Here is a 19,829-nt window from a genome sequence, read left to right on the forward strand (position 1 = left end):
TATCAATTTGACTGTATGATCTGGTTGAACTGTAAAGTGCCTTGAGATGACATGTGTTGTGAATTTGGCGCTATATAAATAAACTGAATTGAATTGACCTCTTTGGTCACAATGGCTCAGAACAGCACACTGACGGCAGCTTTATGACTGCGGGTCTCTTCCACTACCAGTGGTACTAGTGCTGTGTACTTGCTGGGATAAAAATCAACTCTTCTATTCCATTAAAATAACTAAAAATAAATGTGTTTCAAAACAACAATGATTTTAAACCTACATCAGAACTGGTTTTGCACAGGGAATAGCAGGAACAGATGAAAGTTCAGTCTAAATAATCTAGAGGCTCGCTGATGATGATCAGAGCATACAGTTCATTTTCAACAGCCAATGAATGCCTAATTTTTCCTAACCTCAATCTGCTAACAATCATTTAACTGACTCAATCTAAAAGAAAGAGCGCCTCAGATATAAAATGACGGGAACTACAACTGCAACATTAGTGGAGTGTAATGAAATTTGGCTTCATTTTCCTTGAACCATGCTGTAAACTGATGCTAATCCGTTCAGGATGAGTCCCTGGACTGATGTGATGCAATGGAAAAGCTCTGATGTTTTTGTCTCTTTACCCCTGTTGATTTAGGACATCGTCTCTTGCAGAGAAGATAGTATCATCGGTGTTTGTATGCATTACATAAAGGTTAATCTAACTGTCACACTGTAGTCAAATTCAAAAGTACCTAAAGATTCCATGCCTTAATAATAAGATATAGAATACAGTTGGAAATTGCATAAATGCAGAACAAATCAAAGCTTTTGTTTAAACCAGAGCACTTATCACAATAAATGCAGATTGTGTTTTTCTTTCAAATCTCTGCAGAATGTCCAACTGGATCCCAGCTTTTCTCTAAACACCCTAAAGTTTAGAAAATAAAAACTGGAAATAAACAAAGATTAACCATAAACCTGTCATGTAATATGGCTGAAATACTGAGATTTCCCATAGTTCCCAATCATGAAAACTTGCATAGTTTATTATTCAAATGCACATCAATCCGGTTTTACCTCATTGAGATGTCTCAGTAAGTACTGAATTTGAACTGTACACACCAGTATGTCTGAGGAATATGCAAACTTATTTGCCCCTCAACAGGATACATGACATAAAACCAAATTCATTTATTTTCTCTGTCTGATTGTCTGATTTAGGGAAGACTGTCTGACAGAAATATTTGCAGAAGATTCTCTTCACTCCTCCACACTGCAATTTTAATGCATTCAATTTGTGTCCAATAACCTGCACAGCTGGAATCAGAATGAACAGGTTTTACCTTGTCATTAGCCTGGATTTCGGCACCTTTCCTCATCAACACCTCGATGATCTGAATGTTGCCACAGCCTGCTGCAATAAGGAGCGGCGGTGTCCCATGCTGTGTTACAAAACATTTCATGATTTTAGTTTTATCTGGTGGTATCCAGGCTGTTAGTACAGAGGAAAAAAACAGGAGAAACCATCTTTGTGTTCAGGAGAATTTCTATTTTTTGTTTTCAAGTTTTTAAAAAACCTTTTTCTGTTGAACAACCTGAAACCAAATACAGCATATTCTCTCTTCCTCATCTCTCTAAATGTTAGTAACACCAACAACTTTTATTCAAATGCAACACATTTACTAAAATGGGCAAAATGAAAAAAATATACGTTAAGGTTTAACAATCTGCATAAACATATTCATGGAGTTAGAGATAACATCTGAATTCTGCAAAGGAAGGTTTCAACGTAGCAGATTTAAATGTCTTTCTCCTGACTCCTTAGTCCTGTCAGGATATTTGAAAAGATGAAGTTTACAAACAGATCTGATATTAAAGAGAGAGAAGGAAGGAAGGAAGGAAGGAAGGAAGGAAGGAAGGAAGGAAGGAAGGAAGGAAGGAAGGCTGAGCTTCGTCATAATAAACTGTAATAAACTGTTTACTAAAACAATGGACAGCAGCAGCAGCCCTGCATCCCACAGGAAGTCCAGGAGGAATCATGTTTCAGAACAATTCATTAAGGATTTCTAAAGCTACCCTCTGCCTTTTGAGCTCTCAACCAAACAAACACAGTTTTACTCCTCCTGCTGACATAATCTTCAGTTTAATTTGCCTCAGACGTCTGAACCTCGACTCAGAACGCACTTTAGTTGTGGGTCGGAAAACCTGAGGGATTTGCAAATTGATGCAGGGTTAACTATTAGAAGCAACAAGCAGAATAGAGCATCTTTCCAATCACTAAGGCTGCACAGCCCAGCATGTTGATAAAATGGATAACTATTTGAACTAGCCATATTTAATATCAAAAAGGAAAAATCTAACTTCTGAGTGCAGAAAAAATAAAACAAACTAAAACTGTCATGGCTGTGTCAGGTGGTTTTATCAGTTCAGACTAAACTCTGAGAAGAGTCACCTTGTTGGGCTGGTTGACGTCGTAACTGTTCAATGAGCCGAGCAGATGCTGCAGCCCCGGAACGTTGTCGTCATTTATGGCGTGGATGATGGCCTTCATCACAAAGGAGTCCTCCTCATCCTATTCAGTATGTAGGGGGAAAAAAAAAGACTTAAGCGACTTTTCTAATTGTTTACACAACAATAACACCTTCTGGATGTCATTCTTCATCACACTCTCAGATATGAATACACAAGGGATAACAGCGCTGTTTGACAGGAAGCAAAAAAAAAAACATGTGGCCCAAGAACCTTAACCTAAAATGTATTTGTAAAGTTTAGAAACTGGCTGTAATGCTCTGCTGCACAAAGATGAGGAGGATGGAGGAGAGAAGGCTAATGTGGCGTTAGTTCAGCCAAGCATGACGCTCCAGCCACATTCCTCGACAGACCCTTCCTGCTGTGCGAGGCGAGACTGCAGCAGCTCGGAAACAAAAACAAGAAGGAGCAGCTCCAGCTTTTTGGGAGGTCTAAACCTTTTTCATATACGTTAGGAAAACATATCTCAATCTTCTGCTTGCCAATAATAATAAAAAATATATATATTTAAGTACCAAACCCTTACTTTATATTCTATACTTCCTTATCAGAAGCTGGAAATAACTGGCTATGAAGCAGCAACTGGAAAACAAAAAGTCCTGGTTTGGATCTGGCACAAACACCCCAACCTTGTTTCTATAGGATAAGAAGATGCACTGCTCTGTCTAAATCATGCTCCACTGTCATCCTTTTATGCTTAGGATCCTGCACCAAATAAAAATATGAGAAGAATGTTGATTACCTAAGAGGTAAAAACCAACTAAACAAGCTCATCTCAATAAGTAAGATATCACTGAAGTGCTCAAATAACACATCCTAGATATTAATTAATTAAATATTCTCCTTGAATACTTAAATATTGTGTACCAAGTTGAATGTGCTAACAACAAAATCACATCAAAACTTTCAATGGTAATCAAATAAAGTGGAAAAACACACTACAGTCTGATTCTGCTTTGATTTAGTATCCTTCAAATGGGTCAAAATGAGGCTCAGTGTTGTGTGTGGCCTGTATGACCGCCCTGCAACACATGGGCATGCTCCTCATGAGGTGGAGGGTGGTCTCCTGAGGGATCTCCTCCAATACCTGGACTAAAGCATCCACCAACTCCTGGACAGTCTGTGGTGCAACATAACTTTGGTGGCTGGATGGAGACATGATTTCCCAGATGTGCTCAATCAGATTCAGGTTTGGAGAACCGGCGGGTCAGTCCATAGCTTCAATGCCTTCATCTTGCAGGAACTGCTGACAAACTCCAGCCACATGAGTTGTAGATTTCTCCTGCATTAGGAGGAACCCAGTTACAACAGCACCACAATATAGTCTCACTAGGGGTCTGTGGTTCTTATCTTGGTACCTAATGGCTGTCATGGTACCTCTGGTGAGCACACGGAGGGCTGTGTGGCCCTCCAAAAAAATGCCACCCACCACCATTACTGATCCAAGCCAATGATGCTGAAGGATGTTGTATGCAGCAGATCACTCTCGATCAATCACACGAGCTCAGTGTGAACCTGTTTTCATCTGTAAGGAGCACAGGACGCAACTGGCGAATTTGCCAATACTGGTGGAAAATACCAAGTGTTCTGCATGGAGTTGGGGTGCGAGCACAACGCCCCATCTGTGGATGTCAGGCCCTCATAACATCCTCATGGAGTTGGTTTCTAACTGTATGTGTAGACACATGCATATTTGTGGTCTGCCGGAGGTCATTTTGTAGCACTCTGGCAGTGCTCCTCCTGTTCCTCCTTGCACAAATGCGAAGGTACCAGTCCTTCTGTTTTGTTAGCCTCCTATGGCCTCCTCCACGTCTCTGGGTGTACGGGCCTGTCTCTTGGTAGCGTCTTGAGGCTTTGGACATTACGATGAAAGACAAAGCATACCTTCTTGCCACAGCTCGCATTGATGTGCTATCCAAGATGAGCTGTGCTACCTGAGCCACTAGTGTGGGTTGTAGAGTCTGCATCATGCTACCATGAGTGTGAAAGGACCACAAATATTCAAAAGTGAGCAAAATATCAGCCAGAAAGCATAGGTACTGAGAAGAGGTCTATGGTCCCACCTGCAGAACCACTCCTTTATCGAATGTTTCTTGCTAATTGCCAATAATTTCCAACTGTTGTCTAATCCATTTGCACAACAACAGGTGAAATTGATTGTCAATCAGTGTTGTTCCCTATATGGACAGATTGATTTCATAGAAGTTTGATTTGATTCAAGTTATATGGTGTTGCTTATGTGTTTCCTTCATTTTTTGAGCAGTGTATAACAGGTTATTATTACAGTCTCTCTCTAATCTTTAATGAAATACTTCTGACAGGAATTCAACAGGAAGTGACTTACACCATCCAGGATGTCAAAAAGTATAATATCCAACTATACCGATGGAAAGTTGGGTGGAAGAAAAAATTGAGCTAAAAAAAAATAAACAAGTTATTAAGTCAAAACTGGAGCCTTAAGAGGAATGTGAAGCAAAGCGGAGCTTAATCAGAGTACACAGTCTTTTAATGTCTTTACTTTAGTAACTTATATATGTTTGTTAATGATGCCTGTTGGTGCATCTGTCTCCTCTTTGTCTGAGGAGAAACTTTACAGCAGATCGTTCATGCTTAAACACACTTCTCTCTGGTGTTTAAGTTCAGTTCTTGACCTTGACCTGTTCAGTCATCAAAGCTAATGATCCTGGGCAGAGCAAATACTACAGCTGCAGTTGAGACTAAACTATAGGGGGCGCTACAATTACAACCACACCACTGTGGGACCTGAGACATAAGGAAGTTTCTGGTCTGGCTTTGGTGTATGGTTAACGTTCTGTAAATAATTAAGCTTCTAACAGCATTATCATTAAAGAGTTAGTGTGATTCTGTCTGTTTACAAACTGACTCATTGAGTCCATATCAGTGGACCCACATTCCTACAAGCTGAACGCTGTGAAAAAGCACTTCCAAGTCCAACAGGTCAACAAACCCATGACCTGCGGCCCTATGGGGGAAATAAGGAGGAGATCAATTATAAGTCAGAGAGTGGAAACACCAGAGCAGGAGGTCTTAATGAGTAAACCCACTTTAACAAAACTAACTTAGTTATCTCATCTTGTTTTAATTTTCCCAGTATAAGCAGTAGGCAGATTGATGAGGATAACAGTAACATATGTTCTGTCACCAGCTGCACAAACACGGAAACTCCAGACTTTGGATAAGGATCTCAGACGTAATGCTGGTAAAAAGCCTGGCCCATCTGACCATGTGCTGTTAGCCACATAAAGGAAGTAGGAGTAAAATCGGAGCTTACCAGCGTGTCATCGCTGCGCGCCACACTCATGTTGCTTCTGGACAGGAAGGAGCGGGACAGGCGGTTACATAAGGAGATGAGTCGGACGGATTGCTGAGGAAGAAAAAAAAAGAGCACTGCCTCATGAGCAAGAACTTTGACAAGTTCATGTCAAGTCATATTGGGGAGAATGCTAACGGCCAGAGAATCAGGCATGGAGATTGATTTTCTGCTCTGTTTGCTGTCTGTTTCTGCTCTGCATAGCCTAGTGACCCACTGCAGAAGTCACTTGGTTTCATCTCCAGACTATGAATTCATGAACTTTATACTTAAGTAGAGACCAGACCTAAAATATACCTGAAGCGTCCAACATTTTTATAACATGAACCAAAACCACCCAGCTAAAAATGCTCAAAGGCTAAGAGAGATATTATGTCCTCTGAGCAAAGAGCTTATTCCTGAACTTTGGCTAAGCTAGTAAAGATCTTTGATTTGCATTTAGAGTTTACATAACAAATTGTAAGGGATGCAGAACCCAACTAGTTAAAAACTGAGCTTAGAATATTAACTTATTAGATTTTTTTCACATTCATATTTTAACACAATGAGGTACTCCTGACCTCTTAGCTCGATTTTCTCTGCAGGCAATGCAGCCCAAATCAGATTTTATTTCCGCCCATATGTGACCTGTTCATAATGAAGTCTGTTTCAACTGCTCCATGTCAAAATTATGACACAGAGAAGTTGGGATTCATCAGTACTTCTCTAAACAGTGTGCTGCTGATGTCTACATTCTACTTCTGCACACATGGCTCGCTTTTGGGCCTGAATCATTCAGACAGAGGTCCAATGGCAGTACCTTATAAATATTACAAATGACCATGCAAAATACAAATATCAGATTTCAGCATCAGGACCTGCTGTGTGACCTGTCTGCAGACTGTAGCCTCGGATAATGGATGCAAATAAGAAAATAATAAAGGCATAACAACTTTGTTTTAAAACTGGGTTGCACTGTTTTTCACTGGATGTGTAAGCATCGGATCTCTTTAGGTTTTATGAGGCAGCAGGCTGGCATTTTAACATTGAATGTGAACATAGTTGTTTCATTATCTGTGAGTTTATACGTTTTAAATAGTGGATGTTACACCTGATTATACTAATCAAGTATAAGGACCTTTATAATCATGTTATATAGCTTGAAATGTAGTTAATAGGATACCTACCTTTAAAATGTAGGTATTTGCAAAGCCAAACTAGATAAACTGCCCAAGCAGGAGAGAGATAAATACAACAGGAATGAAAAAAACGGATAAGAAATTTATTGAATCCAGTCTTGATGTTTTGTTGATTCTGTTTCTGGGAATCAAAACAGGCAAGCAGATGATAAGCTGAGCCAACAGCAAACAGGGCCTTCATCAGCTTTAATCTAAGAGTTTTTTAAGCAGGAGGGGGAGCCCACTGATCCCACATGGTTTTTGTGTGATTTGAACAGCACAAAGGACTGAATGACTCACCTTCCACTTTCTTCGAGCTGCAAACTTTTTAAACTTCTCCATATTGACTGCTGACTCCTTCCTGCTCAGCGCTTGCTGAGTGTCTTTTGGCTGATTTGAAAATTCAATATTAGCTTATTAGAAAAATATACACTTTTTTATGTTTTCAATAGTTTTAAATGAAAGATTATCTAAGGAAAGCAGGTTCCAACCTTGATCCATGGGTGCTGGAGGGTGTCCTGAATGGTCATTCTCTTTCTGGGTAAAGAGAAATCAAAGAGATAAAATAAAGGCAGTGTTGGGGGGAAAGTGTTTCCAAATACAAATATAAAAAGAATGCATTTTTAACCATGTAATATTCTTTTCATTTCAAGAGAGGAGATTTAACCATCATCCATGGAATGGACATAAACCTGAGGGTCCTCTACCTTTACCATGACCGGGTATTTTAAAAGTCATTTTCTATTTCTTCTCTTAACTCAGGTTTTATAAAAACATGTAATCAAATCATTATTTTCAATATCTACTTTATTTTTATTTTTTTAATCAACCAACCTGTCTAGAACTTAAAATTCCTAAATTCACAGTCAAATTCTGCTATAAATGAAATGGGACACAGAGGCCTTTTGAGGTTAACCACTCATCAAAACAAGTGTTGTGCCGATGCCATTTTTTGGCCCCCATAACGATACCCGATACCCCTGCTGTGCAGTATCGGCCGATACCGATACCATGCCGATGCCATCTGTTTTAAATTGATGTGTGTGTGTGTGTGTGTGTATATATAAAGAAGTGCACACTACTTGAATGTAAAATAATTACTATCATGGCTTTTTCAAGCTGCTGCCTACCTTTGTGAAGCAGGAAAAAAACGAATACAAAGTGAATACAGTAGAACTTTTTATTGCCTACCTGGAATGGGTGAGAATGGTCGAGTAAACTTTTCGCTCTCAAAATGGTATTCGTGCCCTATTTGTTGGTACTCACTGATACTGATAACACAGTGCTGGATTGGGGATCTGCCAGATACTGGTATCGGTGCAATACTAATCAAAACGGGAAATACTGAGAGCATATTCAAATGAGGAGGATGAGCCATCAATCACCTCAAGACAGCTAATGGTTTAATGTAAATAGGTTCTAACCTAAACCTGCCAAAATCTACATCAAAGCAAAAATAAAAACACCTATAAACAACTTAAACTTTGACAAACCAGTCAGGATGAAGGATGAATTTCTACCTCTGGGTGACCCCAAAGGAAAGTGGTGTTTTGGGGCCCGTGGGTTGCTTAACTACCCAGAAAAAACCAAATCTTTTGTACACCACAGCCAGCGACTGCCATAATTACCACTCACACTGGAAGAAACATTTCAGCCAATAATGTCACTTGATCTCATGCTACTCAATGCAGATGCTCTGTCTGCACCAAGGAAGATCAGATCACCTTTGTAACACAAGGTGTTGCCAACAGAAGGACAATACAAACCAATGACTACATGATTCAGCTGATAACCATGTGACCACCAGGGGGTGCTGATAGTTTATTAAATAGTAGGGATGCATGAATATGGATATATGGTTCTAGGCAAAGGCCAGCAGGATTGAGTGCCTCTGTAGAGCTAGGCATGGTGCCTGTTCTAAAAACAAATACATTATATCTAATCATCTTATTCCAAGAACAAACATTTTCATTTCTTTGGCAGATCTTATTTACAGCTCAAATTGATGGAAAATACACTTATTTTACAAAAAGCTTTTAGTTTACGATCAGTTTTTGCAGTGTATTACTAAATCAGTAGGCCTGGGCGATTACATCGTCATGATTAATGATTATGAGGAATTTCCGGTCTATTACGGTGATCAACAGTGCATGTGTTTACTTGATCACGAATGCCCAGTTTACGAGTCAAATATAATCCAGTAGCGGTAATGCAACATTACAAACGCAACCCACCATAATATACCTATGAAGAAGAACAAGGCCACGTGGGTGACAGCCATTTTGAGTCTACCTTTTTCTTTGGTGTTGCTGTTTATGCTGTCGGAGTGGAGATGCAATAATAATGAGCAATCCTGAAGCTAAGGCTGGAAACTGTTGCCTGTCAAGATTTGTAGATATGCCGAGATGAGGCCATTTTTGTTAGAGGACAAAAGCAATCACACAAGCAATTGATTCTTGTCTAGCAAAGGATATGCTGCCATTACACGTCTGGAAGAGACAAATTTATTACAGTTTTCATTATAGTTGCTCCAAAACTGAAGTTTCAAAACAAACTGTGATCAAAATATTAGGTTGAGGTTCAGAAAATTATCGCCCAGCCCTAGATAAAATGTGATGACAGAAGAGGCAGTAACTGATTCGTCTCTTGAACCAATTTAATATTTAGGCTTAACAGTTTATTAAAACAATTATTTCAAAATAACAGTCAGCTTTAAGCTTCAGCTGCACTAAAACATAATTACATTTTTCTTCTTTTAGATCACAAGTGTGCAACCTGGGCTTTGTGGCCCACTTGATATACTAAATGACCCTTACACTTGTTTTTTTTTTTCTCTATGCCAAATGAAAAACACCTTTTCTAGAACTGCCACTCATAATCGATATTTACTGGTATGGTATCGTAGATACAGCAATTCCCTTCTGACACCATGAAAAACAGACCACAGTGCTAATGCTTCTTCTCTGCTTTGGATAAACACCCACAATCCTTTGCTACATTACCATCACTGTCACATGATCAAACAAACACCACATGACCAACCCTTCCCTCTTCCTGAAATAAAAACTAAAACTGGGCAGCAATATCTCAGCCCAGTTTTACTTATCAGACCGATATGTTTCCAAATGAAAAACACTGGCAGATAGTGATGTTACTGCTGATATGTTCTACATCTTCTTATAATAAGAAATGGCAGCTGATGTGTGGGTCACTGATAAATGTTCCTTTAAATAAATAAGCACATCATTTAAAATTTCTATATAGTTTTTACAAGTTATGTTAAATTATCAGACAAAATATCATACAAGAACCTTTAAAACAAAACAGGAGAAAACAAACAGAGATTTGCAAGAAGTGATCCTTTCTCCACACCACTATATATTCACTTATAAGAAAATTGTTTAGTCTAGACTCTAGAGCTACTCAGAACATCATGAGACACTGTAATAGGCCTGCCATTATCTTTAAAATGTTCTTTATCAATCTCCCTTCTTGCATAGATGAGTCATGTCTGCTCATGATGCAGACCAATTCAAATTACTTCCACTGAGCTGACCTCAGCTGGTGAATCCAAAAGCCACATTAGATTGTCTCTTGTTTTACCCAGTGTGACTTTAGCAGCTAGTAGCCATTCCCAAATCTCTATTTTCTTCCTTAACTCCAAGACATGAAATTACCCCCACATCTACACTTATCAACCTTTTATAAACTCCTTCCTCTTGGTTCATTACACCTCAGGGAAGAAAAGGATTAATTTAAGGAAAGAAAAGGGTTTGATGACATTTACTGTCTCTAAGTGCAGCTATAGCCATTGAACTGTTGCTGGAGCAACTCTAATGAGGGCAAAACACAGTCTGAACAATTTGAGGAGCCCATGCCAAAGGACATTTTGCACAGAAACAAGGCAGCTGTGTTCATAATATGTGTGGAAATCTGTCCAGAAAGTCGGCATGTAAAGGCTGGACATGAGGAAGAAAATTAATCACATTACTAAAGATCCAATCAATAAGAATCAGTTTCAGATCACAGACAAAAAAAAAAAAACGAAAGAAAAAAAAACTCCTACATATTAACCAGACTAAAGTCCTGGATTCTGCAAACTGAAAACACTAAACCTAAACTCAGCAAGAAGAAGCTAAATATTCCACTGGCAGGATCATCCTACCAGTTCTCAAGTATTTCAGTCTTGGACATGAAGACTGCACCTTATCAGTTTAAAATGTTATCATGTGTTTTGGATCATTTTGAGCACAATGAACTCCCCCAAACAAGTTTTAAACAGGATTTAAAACGTCCTGGTATTTAAAATTCTTTGAGTTGCAATGGACTCTAATAACGTTGTCAAAGACCTTTGCATGAGAAACGGGCCCAAAGCCTCACAGGTCCTCCACCATACTCAACAGTGAGAATGGGGACCTCTATTAGACATCTGTGGTGCACATATACAAAATATTGGACCTTTCACCTTTAAGACCTTCTTTAGTTTAAAAAGCACTCACTGCCCTTTTAGGTCCAAATATATTATTATTTCATCACAACCAGGCGTTAATCTGGAATCTCCCAATATTTAAGTCTTCACAAACTCACCACGTAGTGTAGATTAAGAGATTATAGTCAAATTGCTATCCAAAGTATCCTAAATATCTCATTTTGGTGAGAAGTTTCATTTTAAAACAATATATCATCTGTGGTAACTTTAAACTGGTTAATATGCATTTTTTATTACAGTAGTAGCTATTCAAAATTTCCCCACTTTCCTTGATGGCTTCTCGGCTGCTCCTCCCACAATTCCTTTTTAAAAATCCATCTTTGTACTAAAATATTATTTCTCTCATGGTTTGTGGACATTAAGATCTAAAGAGAAGTGTTATCTCCTGGTCAGACCCTGTAATTCAGTGAAATGGTGAAGTCAGAGTAAAAAAATATGCACATCCATGAGAAGGTCAGTGGCTGGAAGTTGGTGGGATTTTGCTGCCATTCGGTTTGCTTTTGACTAGAAAGGGCCATGTTGAATGGCTGCTACTGCACCATAATTATTACATGAAGGGAAACTTTGGATTAAAGAGAAAACGTCTAAAAGAAAAATAGAGGCCCTCATATCATATTTTATATGCGTGTGATCGATTGTAGAGATGTCAGCCTCTATTGTCTGAAGAACAATGAAAAGAAACAAATCTGTTTTTAATCACTAATGAATAAGTGTGATGGAACCCCAGGTTAACCTCTGATTGGCTGATCAGCACATCCCGCTTCCTCCTTTCACAGAAGATGTTATGCAGGAGAAAAAATAAATAAATACAACCCTTGGGTCTTCATAATAAACCCTGTTCATATTCCAAAGCATGAAACATCCAATGACCTGCTGCAGTATCTCTAGCTGCCTGGTTGTGAGGGACTTAAACACACACACAAAAAAATAACAGAATATACCACCATCAGAGCCACTCTTGGCACTCTATCAGCTCTTGAAGCTGTTCTACTGATGAAAGCTTAGGGATGAAAAGGAGAGTCTGAGACATACATTTCTCCCATTTCTTTTTCTTGTTTCTCCCCCATTGAATTTTAACTAATTATTCAAATTTGTAGCTGATCTGTTAAACCTCGGTATTTAAAATGTGAGACGCCAGACCCTTACTAACTCTTAGAATTTATCTTGTTTTATTAGCAGTTTGAAACCTAAAATTTAAGCCTTAGTTATAAAATTACAATGCTATCCGCAGAAATCTTACATTAATTTCGTATATGAGAAACTGATTAAAAAAAAACTATTGCTTCTTTCATATCCTAAAAGTTATTTTGAAAAAGATTGTATTATTCTAAATTTTAAAGAGAGAATACTATCTTAGTGAAATAGATTCTCATGTGAAGGTTTTTTTTTTAATACATCTGTGTGTAAAAAGCCTTTAAATAAAAATCTTTAATGTACCAACATATTTCTCTACGTCTTTTGAATTGAAAGAAAAAAACGTGAAAGAAAAGTTCAACATACTTTGGATCTTTGATAAGAAGCCTTTTTATGAAGTCTTTGGCCAGAGTGCTTGTGTTGCTGAAGAACTCTTCATCAAAAGTGTAGTCCACGGCCGACACGTTGGCCAGGGTCTCCTGCTTATTGTCACCCAGGAAGGGGGAGGCGCCACTCAGACTGCATGAAGGAAAACAAATGGAGTGAACTTCAAACTGTTTAAAGAAAGTGCATTCAAAAGAAAAAGAACCAAATAAAAGGGTAAGTTTGCAATCTGCTCAACATCTTGACAATTTACAACCTCATCCACTTTAACAGTGGCATGTGTCTTCTTTTCCTTCTCTTAATCTGAATTGGTCTCATAATCAAAGAAGCAGGATCACAGGAACTTCATCCAAACTCTTATTCATCTAATCACCACTCAACTGCTGATAAGATTTGCTCCTTCAAGCAGAGATTAAGGCCGTCCTGCTCTTTGATGAGGGAATGGTATTACCGAGCTGAGTAGCAGCTAATGGTGACTCATAAATCCTGCTTTGCTATGAGACTCAACTATTTAGGCAGTGCTAGTTGCAGGAAAGCCAGCTGGAAAGCTGAATTTTGGGTAGATTCCAGAAAACTTCAAGCACCTTTTATGCCAACGTGCTGATTTTACAAATGACATACAAGCAGATGCAGCAAATTAACGACGCACACGCAAGCATGAGAGAAGCATCTCTAAGCAGATGACCGGAGGCTTTAACATGTTAACCAACAATTTCTCCAGAGAAATGAAGGACTCAGCAGAGCAGAGGGCACCTGTGTGTGATCCATGAATCAACTAAAGTTATTTATGGTTACATTACCTAAACCCTGCTCACCCTCTGAAATCCTGTGAATCTGAAGAGCCCAGCTCGCTGTTTTACAGCTATCCGAACCGACACTGTGAGATCTATTTTCCACACTCCATGACAGAGCTGTGATAGTTGTGTGGGCTGACAGCGTGCAAGCAGTAAGTACATGAGTGTGCAATTATTTGTGTATGTTTTCTAATGAGATAATGCAAGGACACAGATTATTTAAATAGAGGGAAGCTGTTTTTATAGAGTAAAAGCATGCACTTAAATTAATGATCGGTTACATATGCATTTTGTTGACTTAATATTTTTGTGTTTACATTTTTTTTTTACATCCGTCAGTCCAATTGATGTGTGGAAATAAATTAGGAGAGATGGCACCATGATGGGCCCGCAGCGGTGGATTGGTTTGGTTGCTGGTGGGCAGGACCTTTTCCTCTGCTGCTGAATTAATCTGTGCTGACAGATCTTTGCAGGCAAAACTGAAAATAGCCACTGCAGCAATGAAAGATTGCGGATGTAGCAGTTGGGGCTGGTCATTTTGAGGATTTTCAGCTCAGGATACAGTTGTGATAAAGTTTAGCTAGTTTAGGGCCCTGTGACTGCATGGCTGTGTCACAGAGGCATGGCTTCAAAAGGAAAAAACAGACAACCTTTACCCAGTGACACAAGCTAAGTCTGAGGAATTCCAAGGAGTTTTCCCAGGCCAGAATGAATAAAAGTCCCTTCAATGAAAGCTGGGTCTCCATTAAGGAAAAAAAAAAAAGGTAGCGTTCTTAAAGAAAGCATAAATCTAAGCTAAAACCATTCAGAGATGAGGAGCCCTACTCCAGCTGCTCGGACTCCTCAACCTTCAGGTCAGCAACCAATACAATCCAAACAGCCATCCAACAGGGAAAAACGGATTTACACGCAAATGTTACAAGACCTTTTACAATTTTAAAGTAAAGAAAAAAACGTTATTTTATTGGATGGGTGTATTGATTTTCTATTATGGGATGTTAGTATTTCTGGAAAACAATCTAGGAAAAAAAAAAACAATTTTTTTTATTTAATGTCAGTTAGTTGAAAAACAATAATTGTCATATTTGTCATTGATGAATAACGATAGTTCAGTGGGGTAAACAGACGTACAGAGAAGTTCAAACCCCATCAACACCTCCTCTCTCTGCAAATCTCACAAATTCTAAACTTCCACCATAAAACGGGTGAATTCAAAAGAAGAGCCGAATTGATATAAACTCGGGGATGTTGCCTTATTTGGTTCTGGCCGGTACTTTTGTCATGCCCCGAAATTGACATACAGACCAGCCCACTGGTTCACTGGCCCAATAACATGAATAGAGGTAGATGTAAGACACCAGTTTAGCTGTTTAGCCTACAGTTGGGTTAACTTCTACAAGAATTACAAAGCAGGCAGTTTCTCTAGTGTTCCAGGCTGCACAGAGAAAGGGGAACAGTTTCAGTCTTCCCAAGAATCCGAATACTCGACAGGCATGGATTATTTTTGTTTATCAGAAGATCCCTGCAAAGTTTGATGCTCAGCTGTTCATTTGCTCTAAGCACTTTACTGATGATAGCTTTCAAAATATTGGACAGTTCAAAGCAGGATTTGCTAAACTTCTTTTACTGAAACGAGGGGATGTTCTAACTGTAAGGCCATCACAACCACAAGCTCTATGTATTATTCTGTCTCTAAGCTGTTGATAGCAATATTAGCATATCTATCTATTCATTTCCACATCTGGTCTGTCTTGGTTGGGCAGAAATCCATTCCAAAGTTTACTGATTTTCAACTAGAACCAGAGCTAAAGTATGTTCCTGCTTTTCTACATAAATAATAACAGTTTTTTTTTTCCTTTCTTTCTTCCCCAACGCTTTGAGAGGTAACTTTATACATATCAACAGAAAAAAAGAGAATAAACTTAAAGCTGAACCAATGGAACTAATATTTGTACATTAAAAATAATCATTGAGAATAACAAATTAATAAAACTGATGGACTAATACTTACAGAATGTATGTTATAACCCCGATACTCCTGAAAAGATGATGAAATAAAAGTGTCAGTCTTGACTATTTAATCTGTTTTAAAGTGGAAACATTGGCAGGAGCTGAAACATCACAATCACATCCTGCTTGTTATCAGACGACGGTTCATTTACTCACCACATGTCTGCCTCCAGGCCTAAAGGTTCATAGTTGACTACTTCTGGAGCTGGGAACCAAAACAGAAGCTTTTTTAGCTTCAAATCAACATTTAATTCTTACTTTACATATTTAGACACTTTACTGTAGTCTCTGTAGTAGGAAATGAATTTTCTTCAACGTTTTTGCTGCTGCTCGCTAATAAATCGTTTATTTGAAGTCTGAGCCTTTTCCAACTGAACCTGTGAGAGGTGTGAATATGCGGCTTTTTATCATCTCTTCACACATTCTCAGGAGCGTGAAAAATCTCAGATTCACTAGTTTTTTACAGATATAAAACACAAAAGCTATAAAGGACAAATTCAGGATGAAATATGATGTGAATCATAACATTAAAGCTAATTGTTCTGAGATATTCTTCAGATTAACCAATGAAATATCTGCAAACATCTAAATCTATAAAAATGTTATAAACTCACACATGAAGTCTATACAGTCTACAGTTTCAGTTATATTTTGACACAAGTTTAACAGTAAATCCCTTCAAATCTGGTGAAAAATATTAGAATTTTCTGTCCAGTCTTATGATTTTTTCCCCTAAAGTTTAATGTTTTTACATGTTCTTCATGTCCTGATGTTGGGATTGTTTAGATCGTTTTGATGAAAATTGCAGCAATTATCCATTACAGGGTGTTACGGCCTCTCTTCTGTTTTGCTAAATAGGACATCTTGCAGTAATTACCTTATGTTGATATTACAGCAGCATGCACCTGTCCCCTTTAGCATGAGCCCCTCAAAGAAACATCTAAGCTCACAAATGTTTGCTTAACCTCTCCTGCTTATTTTACACAGTTTTTGTTCTTGGCTGCACCTGCTGTAGAGGCAACTCAGAGGATGAAAAAGTTGGCAGCTGCCCCATGCAAAGGGCAGATGGCACTGCCTGTGTCTAGGAGTGTCCATGTTATGCCAAAGAGGGACATTTCTCATAATCTGCAGTCTATTATCAGCTTTTTCTCACTTTGTTCCTTTGGTGCAGTCAGCAGCCGTTAGTACAGTGTATAAACCCCTGGGACGAAGCCAGGAAAACAGGGCGGTGTACAGAGTGTGCAGTGGTGCATGTGGATAGAAACCTTAGGGCAAACTCATTACAGCATCCAGCAGATCTGAAAACAGAAGAGCCACACTTACCTACGAACTCAGGAGTCCCAAAAATGTTTTTAAAATCATTTCCAAAGTCTATCTTGTGCGCCAGTCCAAAGTCGATGAGCTTGATGCGCGGGTGAGGCACTGAACGGTTCAGCAGCATGATGTTCTCCGGCTGCAGCAAAGACAGAAACAAACAAAGGAGACGAGTCAGAGAGGAAAAGTAGACAGTCATTTGGCCACGCGAATCCAACAGGGAGCAGATAAGAGTCCATGACTCAACCGGTAACCCAGGAACAGTCCAACAGGAAGGAGGCCCAGCAGGCATGGAAATGTCATGCAAAACTAACTCCTTTCTAGGAACTGAGAGGGGTTCCAAATAATGCAAAACAGACATTGTGACTATTGTTTAAAAATTACCATAACAAGGTCAATTTAGAAATTTTACTAGAAGGAAAAAAGGAGAACTGGTTGGATGAATGGATACATCTTTATTGTAAGTTCATTTCAGTTTAAGTTTGAAGTAGTTAATTTAGTAAACAAATACTTTTAAAATGCATTTGTAGCAAATAAGAAAGAATTTAAATGAAAACTGAAAGAGTTTATTCTGATTCCACTAAACAATAAAGGAGCTGATGAGAGACGCTCAACTAAACCGATGAACTCCTAACCGTAAACAACAGCTGATGGTTCCCAACTAGACGCTACAGCCATCAATAAAAGCTTTAGCATTGATCAGAAAAGCTGGTTGGAAACAGAGGCTGCCTCAGTCTGCAACCGAACGTGTGCTGGAGCCTCATGTATGCTTTGAGGCGACCGGATTTTCCACCAGATAGGCTGACATAAGAGGAAAACTGATTATTAATCTCTGCTGCTAATGTTCATCCAACTGTTACAACAGTACACAAATACAGGAAACAAAACAGGGACAAAGTATTATGGAAGAAGGCTGGGTTTTCTGTTTGGGGCACAATTTGGCCTTTAACAGTTTCCATCCTGGGAGTTCAGACCATCCAACTTAATAACAAACAGCAGATGAGTCACAGTACCAAGACGAGCAATGACAGCAGCAAAGCAGCTGTAAAGATAATCTATTTAATTAAACTAGTCATCTTTTGGAAGCTACCTGATAAAAAGGAGGCAAATTTATTCACATTTTAGCCTAAATTGAAGAGATAAGAACGTTTTTGACGAATAAGGGAAATATGAGAAACCTTTTCATACCAAAAAAAAGACAACCGTCCTTTGGAAAATATGTCCATCTGCTTTAATGATACGACTCTTTTCATCATTTACTCTTTATCCTTCAATTCCCCTTAGTTTTTAGTTCAGGACTGTTTAAACCAAATTTTTTCTGCCTATACAGAAGGCTTGACAAAATATAAGTATGGTTTATAATGTAAAGAGGGCTTTTAAACTGAGATTTTATTAAACGATGTAGAAAACTACATTGAAAAGAAATTTAAAGGCTTTTCTTTTATATTGCAAATTAAGTACAGAACACCAGTTCAACTGAATGCAGCATGAAACTGTGCAGTAACAAGCAAGATAAGCTTATCTATATTATTCAAATAGACAACAGAATAAAGGCATGTTTTTATCTTGTGATTCAGATCAAGAAATTATAAACGGTGAAACAAGTGAACAAAAAATATGTCTTGAATTGACTGAGAAATGTTTCTGGATGCAACAAAAAATATAAATGTTTAAAGCAACAAAGTAGATTCAAGATGGCCAATTCCAATCATTTTTAAATCAAATTTCTCATCGATTTAATGTGAAACAGATCATTCTTGGTTGATGTGTATCAGAAACTGTTTTTGTTTTGGCGATACCTTAAGGTCAAAGTGAGCAATCTGTTTGGAGTGCAGGTAGAGGACTCCATCCAGGATCTGTTTGAGGAACTGAGTGGCCTCCTCTTCACTCAAAGACTCCTTTTCTGCCAGAAAGTCAAACAGCTCGCCGCCAGCAACACTGTTAGAAAAACAAAAGAGAAGAACGATGAGGGTTAGGGATGAAGCGCAGAAATCTTTCAGATCAGAGGAGGCTGAAAAGCCCTGATGAACAGAGCTGAGATGGAGGTATCCAGTAACCCTGATACCTCCCAGTCTGAATGATTTAATACTCTTGCAGTGGGAATGAACCCAGTTCTGCTCAGTTTAAAACCGTTTAAATAAGCTTTTTTCAATCCATTTAGACCCTTAATGAAAAAGAGGAGAAAATAAACTTTCAGCTCTGATTCATGTCTTATTCGTAAGTCCATTTTTTTCAGACTCAAATTTCCAAAGTTCTTTATTCTTTTTATATAATTATTCAAATATTTTAAGAATTAATTAAGAATTAATTTATATTAGATATTTCAGCCAGCTTCAAAACTAATCAAGCAAACATTTTATGCAGTGTTGAACCAATGCCTTTTTTTGGCCATGACACCCGATACCTGGCTTTGCAATATCGGCCGATAGCGATACAATCTGTTTGAAATTGACGTGTGAGTATATATGAAGAACTCCATACTACTTGGATGTAAAATAATTGCCATCATGGCTTTGTCAAGCTGCTGCCTACCTTTGTGAAGCAGAAAAACGACTAATACAAAGTGAATCCAGCAGAACTTTGTATTGCCTACATGGAATTGGTGACAATGGTTGAATAAACTGGTATCGGTGCAACACTAATTTAAAGTGAGTGAGTGAGTGAGTGAGTGAGTGAGTGAGTGAGTGAGTGAGTGAGTGAGTGAG

At 38.5% G+C, this 19,829-nt stretch overlaps 1 protein-coding gene across 4 annotated transcripts in view; it reads right to left on the reverse strand.

Annotated features, from left to right (window-relative positions):
- The window catches only part of dapk1 (death-associated protein kinase 1), an 82,021-nt gene that overhangs the window by 27,590 nt on the left and 34,602 nt on the right, over nt 1-19,829 (reverse strand). For all 4 annotated transcript variants that reach the window (XM_015397621.1, XM_015397618.1, XM_015397619.1 and 1 more), the window contains exons 4-13: nt 18,924-19,062; nt 17,134-17,263; nt 15,967-16,015; nt 15,812-15,838; nt 12,989-13,141; nt 7,491-7,536; nt 7,300-7,389; nt 5,804-5,896; nt 2,435-2,554; nt 1,326-1,424 (exon numbers count right to left, since the gene is read on the reverse strand). In XM_015397621.1, coding sequence (XP_015253107.1) covers nt 1,326-1,424; nt 2,435-2,554; nt 5,804-5,896; nt 7,300-7,389; nt 7,491-7,536; nt 12,989-13,141; nt 15,812-15,838; nt 15,967-16,015; nt 17,134-17,263; nt 18,924-19,062 — 946 coding nt within the window. The remainder of the gene's footprint in view (nt 1-1,325; nt 1,425-2,434; nt 2,555-5,803; nt 5,897-7,299; nt 7,390-7,490; nt 7,537-12,988; nt 13,142-15,811; nt 15,839-15,966; nt 16,016-17,133; nt 17,264-18,923; nt 19,063-19,829) is intronic.

Source organism: Cyprinodon variegatus, unplaced genomic scaffold (assembly GCF_000732505.1).
Source record: "Cyprinodon variegatus isolate N-32 unplaced genomic scaffold, C_variegatus-1.0 Scaffold875, whole genome shotgun sequence".
In the NCBI taxonomy this organism is placed as follows: domain Eukaryota; kingdom Metazoa; phylum Chordata; class Actinopteri; order Cyprinodontiformes; family Cyprinodontidae; genus Cyprinodon; species Cyprinodon variegatus.